The sequence below is a fragment of the Callorhinus ursinus genome, unplaced genomic scaffold (genome assembly GCF_003265705.2).
Source record: "Callorhinus ursinus isolate GAN/ISIS: 27379988/994484 unplaced genomic scaffold, GSC_fseal_2.0 scaffold3, whole genome shotgun sequence".
In the NCBI taxonomy this organism is placed as follows: domain Eukaryota; kingdom Metazoa; phylum Chordata; class Mammalia; order Carnivora; family Otariidae; genus Callorhinus; species Callorhinus ursinus.
The window spans coordinates 2850335-2857110 of NW_027397065.1; the positions used below are offsets into that span (position 1 = coordinate 2850335).

A 6776-nucleotide genomic window follows, 5' to 3' on the forward strand; every position below is an offset into this window, starting at 1 on the left:
TAAGAGAGAGAAGTGCAGATAACATAGTTGTTGAACTTTCAAAGATTTTCACACTAAAAATGCTAACATGTAAGAAGGAGGGAACTGGCTTATAGATAGGGTCAGGTGGGCGGTTTTCTTTTCTTTTATATCTCTGAACCTAATCAGAATAATGTCTGGGAAACTTGAAGAGTATAGCTGCAGGACAAATATGAAAGAAAGAGGCATATAGCAATTTAAAATAAAAGGCAAGATTTTGCAAGTATAGCTGGAGAATAATGAAAAAGAATAAACACAAAACTACTAGCCCCATACACCACTGGGAGGATTGAGACATAGTCCAGTCCCTCAGTGGGAGATGTGGTGTATTCAGTGGGAGAGAAGCAGCATTAGCCAACTCTCAGGGTTCTTTGCTGTGGGAAGCTTCTATCAGTCTACTACCAACAAGAATGATAATGACTTGTATACTTTGCAATCAATACTCATAAAAGCACAATGATTGTGGATGACTTACTGTGCTGACAGTGAATCCCATTAAATCCTCGAGGACATTTACAGATGTAACCTATGAATGTGTCCCCTCTGTACGCTTCACTTATTTCACAGGTTCCTCCATTATGGCATGGATTAGGAATGCAGGGACCTGCAAGACAGAAGAAAAATTGCTGCATGATGTGTACGCTTTAAAGGAGATACTGGGCCAACCTTTAGCAATTAACCATTTTATAGAGAAAAGTGTCCTGGATATTAGTGGTATAGGAAATGGAGTAGTTGTGTGGGGCTCTGAGACTAACAGCCCGGTATTGAAGCCTGGCTTCCTGACTTTCTAGCCATGTGGTCTTGGAAGATTTATTTCACCTCTCTGTACCTCAATCGCACTTTGGTTAAATGTCAGTATTAAAAGAATCTATCTCAGAGGGTGATGATACAGATGAAAAGAATTTGTATATTTAAAACACCCGAACAGTGTCTGACACATATTAAGCAGTCAAAAAGAAATATTAGCACTGAGTAAAATATTGGTATTAAGTTCTCCAAATTGTGAAATATCTTCTGCCTGTTTCAAAAGTAATACTGAATGGCAATTTCTGGAGTTATGAACACTGAAGAGCTTTTATAAACTTGCTGGTAAAAATAGCATAAACTTGCAAATGACTGTAACCACATAGTCCAAGGGAAGTGGATATTTGGTTGCAATACTTTTATTGACTATTTATGGATTTGTAGTGGGGCATACTTCTGTGAACCACAATTTTTGCCCGTCTATAAGAAGTAGCTCATCAAGTTACAAATATGGGGAAAAACAGGGGCAAAGGGAAAGGGAGAGAGAATCTCAAGCTGACTCCCCGCTAAGGGCAGAGCCTGACAAAGGGCTTGATTCCAGGACCCTGAGATCATGACCTGAGCTATAATTAAGAGTCAGCAGCTTAACCAACTGAGCCATCCTGGCACCCCAGGCTCATAGTCATTTTTAAGCTTTGAGAAAGTAACTTCACCAGAGTGAAGTACCTGTGAAAGCCAGTAGAAGTGTGGTGTCTGATCTCCCTTGGAGAAAACCAGCTGTTAGCACTATGAGGGTACAGAACTGGGACAGTCCTGCCCAACTCAGGACTCCTCTAGTGCACATTCTTTACTCTGGGGTGCCCCTTTGGTATGGCTGAGATTTTCTCAAATGGCATGGCAGTGCAAGGCTCTCTCTATACCATCTTCCTTCCTTCCTTTTCTCTTTTTGGAGGTGACAGGTTTATGTCACAGTCTGAAGGCTCATCCTACCTACTCTTTCTTCCATTCCCCCCCTCCCCAGTAAATCTTTTACATCTCTAATTCTTACAGTCTCACAGTTGGCTTACTGTTGGCTTCTTTGGAGGATGCTAATTGACTCAGGGCAGAATCCAGACTGGACAACGTGAAGAAGGGAAGAGAGAAGCTGAAGGAAGAAAAAGTTCTCCCTGGAAGATGAAGAAAGGCCAAGGAAAAATGTATAGTATTCTCTAATTTTGTCTTTTTAAATTTTGTTTAACTGAAGAGACTAGAACACCTTTATGAGTGAAAGAAAAGCCACTGAAGAGAAAGTTAGGATGTGCATATTAGAAAAGAAAGAAGAGTAATTAAACTGTCCACTATGTATGAAAAGGTGAATGCCTGAGTCCTGGAGGAAGAAGAAAAGGAGCAAGTAGTTTTAGCAGAGAGTTGGGGGGTAGCGATAGGGCTGGGCACAAGAATAGTAACAACTTGAAGCAACTGGGTGAGAGCTCCACCAGGCAAGGCTGTTGGAAGAGTACAATGATTAATGGCTCCTCAAGTATTGGTCAAAGCCATTTAAAGACTTATGGAGAGAAAGGCAATTGACCATCATCACTTTGAGCAGTGCGATAGAGTGTCAATGACAGGAAGCACTTAGGGGTTGGGCAACATTGTCTTGCATTGAGTCAAAACTTTAAAATTTGATTCCTTTCTCCAACAACTGTTCTTGAAACTCAGTTTCTTCTAGTTTAAAATTGCATGAAATTCAATAGCAGTAGAATCTAATAAGAATATGCATGAAATAGAAAACAATGTGGCAACCCTATAGTGTCTGGACCTTGTTGATAGGGCTTAACTTTCAAACAGTGAAAAGAAATTAGTGTATCTGTGTATTCTCCAGATACCTTCATATCAATTAAAAACAATACATGGATTTAAGTAGGCAGTTTTGTGCTGTGCACTATATGTAAGTTAAACTAACCAACACCTGCCCTAAAGGTGGTACACTATCAATGTTTAAGACAGGAAGAAGGTTCAACACCAATGATCACTTTTGTGGCAATTTGGGTCACGTTTCTTCCATTACTAAAAGATGCAAAGCATGCCACAGAACTTATCTATACTCTTCTTTCTCAGTTTCTATTCCTCCCTCCTCCGAATTAATTCACATTTGATGGTGCCTTACAATCTACAAATTCTTTTCACATAAATAATCTCATTTATTTCTTACAATTCCATGAGGTCATTGTCATTACCATTAGCTTTTACATTAAAAAAAAAAAGTAAGGGCAAAAATCTTAGATAATGTTTCTCAAATGAACATCTATGAGTGATACATTTAGGTCTCAAATTAACAGTCTATGATTCCAAAACCTACATTTTTTAGAGACTGAAAAGTTGGGGAAGGGAGAATGAAATAAAAATGATATCAGAGTTCTGATTCATCAGTTCACTTCAAAATAAGAAAAACCATGACAGGTTTTTTAGTAACTGATAACTGATAGCCATCTATATAACTGCTAGAGAAAAAAAATACATATAAGTAATTATACTGAAAGAATTATGCAATTTTTTTCTTTTTAAGAATTATGCAATTTTAAACAAATAAGGAGCCTTAGAGATCACCTAATCCAATCTCTCAATTTTGTAGATAAGGAAACAAAGCCTAATAAGAATTCAGTGATTTCTCAAACTAAAAAACCAACAAACAAAAAACAAACAAACAAAAAAACCTAATATAAGAAAAGGTGGGTTTAAGGATTTGTATCTAGAAGGAAAAAAGTTATTAAAACCAAAATTGATTAAGCTATTCTCTTCCCCCTAAGAGAGTGATTTAATTTATATCAGAGAGGAAATAAACCTTTTCTATGCTCTCTTCCTCTTATAAAGCTGCGTGAGGGAGGGATTTAAAACAACAACAACAAAAATGACTGAAACAGTAAGACCTCTGCCAGTTATCAGGAGCAGTTAAAGCCACCATTCCAAGGAAGGTGGTCTCTTAATGTCACTTTGAAGAACAAAGGGTGAATATGAGCCTGGAAGAGAAGACTCCATTTACTCAAGCCCATAGCACCTTAGGAAAAGCAGAACTTGACTTGAAGTTGAGGATGAGCTAGTGGCTCTCATAATAAAGGGGAGAACTTAGGAACAGATGGAGAACACCCAGAAGAGGAGACCCCAAAAACAGAGCTGGAAGTGGACTTGAGGGACAGAAAGGGGTCAAGCAATATGTTGGGAAGCTGTAATAGGTGAAGAAAAGTAGCTAGCAAGAAACCATGGTATCTAAAATTCAGAATGTACATCTCTGTACATTCATGGTATCTAAAAGTCGTTAGCACAGCTGCTATGTGAACTGCCTCTGTTGGAGCATCCAGACCTACACTTAAGTCTGCTAGACACACAGACCTGTGTGTGGTGATTGGGGAAGTCAAGGGGAAAGGGCTATGCCATTCATCTGGCTCATACTGGCAGAAAGGAAGAAGCACTATAGCACATGAAGCCCAAGGGATTCAAGAATCCAGTGGATTCTTCAGAAATCTGAAGACAGAACTGACATATATTTCCTGAGGGCATAGGTGAAGCCTGTCCAGCAATCTTGGTGCAGCCTCTGGGATTCCCAAAAGAAACGAGCTAGAGCATTAGAGCTGATTTTATTTACAACCCAAAGAACATCATGACCTCAGCTGACATCTGAGTTTCAGAAAAAGATTACCTGCTAACAGAGGTCATGATTGTGGTTATTTTTCCTATTCTGAGAAATTCTATGATTTTCATTTAAAGGGTGAGAATGAGGTAAAGCAAATGGCTCAAGGATTTAACCTTTCTAGAGTGCTTTAAATGCTAAGCAACATGAAGTATACACAGTATTCTTCAAAGAATATATCTTTGTTTTTTTAGAGGCAAGAAAACAGGCTTACTCACAGAGGCTAAGTAACATGCCTAACTGGAAAAGGCAAGATTTTAACAGACTCCACCTGACTGTACATCTCTGTACTTTCCATTAAGCCACACTCCCTGCCATATTGAAGATCTGTACATTAATATGTTAATCTTGACAGATGACAGGATCAACATGAATTCATTAAGCATGTTCGTATAAATAATGCAGGACTCCAAGCATTCCTAAATGGAAATATTTCAGAGTGTTTTCAGCAAATGGGTGAGGGTATATTAGATATTATGAATATAGATAAAGATAGGCTCTACTATACTAATAGCACTCCATTTCAGCTATGTTTGAAATCAACTGTCAAACATGAATATCTTCCCAATATTATTTTGTAATCACATATTTTGTATGTATATACTCTTGCTTGTTCTATGAAGATAAGAAAGAAAGCGACCGTGCCCTACATACAGGTTTTGCTTGTTTGTTCCTAATAATCATACTATGAAACTCATTGTATGCCTTGTACATACTCTTGGAGTACTCATGATAGAGTGCTGAAATGAGTGGCTACATCTCCCTTTTCCCCAATAAACCATAAATTCTCTGTGGGGAGGAGTTACAGTCTGCACATAGCAGGTGCTGGATACATTCTGAATAAACAAGGGTATGGCAAAGTGAGTGATGACCATTTCATCTTTTGCCCAAACCCTATTCAAACTGAGGTTTATAAGGTATCAATATCTTTGGTTTTTCATTTGGTAATTAATTAGGATACTTTCTGTAACTTTTCTACACCTTTCAAAGTTCAAGTTCCTTAAATTTGTAATTGGGTTCCAATATTTTTTGTCTCTAATAGAGCTTAAGCTTCAAGAATATTATATCTGTAAAGTATTACAATAGTAAATAAAAGATCATTAGAATGTAAACTTTTGCATAACAATTACGTGTATCTTAATTTTTGGCAAATGTGGAATCAAGAAAAATGTAACATTGTATAATCTCATCAACAGTGTTTTGGTCTCCTAATTTACCAATTCCTGTGTAAATAAAGACATTCACTTAAAGGATTAGCAAGATGAAATAATTAGAATATATAAATTAGTACCCAAAGATAATAAAATAAATGTAGCCCCAGTTCTCAGCTCACATGGTAGCCAAAAAGTTTTGTAGTTGGATATTAAATAGTGACAATTAAAATATTTACCAACAGTTTCCAGATTTCTTTCTCCAAGTGGTAATTGGGCTAAACATATGAGAATTAGAGATCTCAGGAAACTCCTTTCTGTTTTTGTGTTTTCCCCCATCCAATAATCTCATCTATTTTGATACTGAAAATAAGCATCATTTAAGGTGTTGGCACACTGATAAAGAAAAACCATCACCTACAGTGTATATTGTTGCTTGTACTATGAAGGTAAGAAAAACAGTGGCCCTGACCTTGATCAACATAGAGCAGTTTGGGAGTTTTTTGGTTGTTCTAATTTCAGGTTAAATAACATTATTCATTAGGAAACTATTATGTGTTGAGCACTTTACTAGTAATTTGGATAAATACTTTCAAGGGAATTAAAATTATCAACAGCTGGAAGAGTAAGCTCCTAACACAAGAAAATATTTAGTCATCCAGTTTATGCAGCTCACTTTTTAAAAGTAATTTTAATGGTTATCCTTTACTGAAAATATAATATGCTCAGTATTTATAAATATATATATTTGTATATATTTGTACAAATATATAGATTTGTAACTGTATATATTTGTAACTATATACATTTATTTTATTATGTTATGTTAATCACCATACATCATTAGTTTTCGATGTAGTGTTCCATGATTCGTTGTTTGCATATAATACCCAGTGCTCCATGCAGTACATGCCCTCTTTAATACCCATCACGAGGCTAACCCATCCCCCACCCGCCTCCCCTCTAGAACCCTCAGTTTGTTTCTCAGAGTTCATAGTCTCTCTCTCTCTCTCTCTCTCTATATATATATATATATATATATACATATAAACTATATTTATATAGTTTATATAATGGTTTGATGGTTTCTGGAAACTTAATTCTAGGTTTCCTTAATGAAATCATATTAACGAATGTTTGCAATATGGGTACATTCTTCACTTTTACTGCCAAAACTTTAGTATATTTAGGGCATCTCA

The 6776-nt window shown here is 36.6% G+C and overlaps 1 protein-coding gene across 2 annotated transcripts in view; it reads right to left on the reverse strand.

Annotated features, from left to right (window-relative positions):
• EDIL3 (EGF like repeats and discoidin domains 3) overlaps window positions 1–6776 on the reverse strand; it is a 415090-nt gene that overhangs the window by 216690 nt on the left and 191624 nt on the right. The window contains exon 4 of one of the 2 annotated variants that reach the window (XM_025866595.2): window positions 494–622. The exons of the other annotated variant lie outside the window; for it this stretch is intronic. Coding sequence (XP_025722380.1) covers window positions 494–622 — 129 coding nt within the window. The remainder of the gene's footprint in view (window positions 1–493; window positions 623–6776) is intronic. 2 annotated transcript variants of the gene reach the window in all.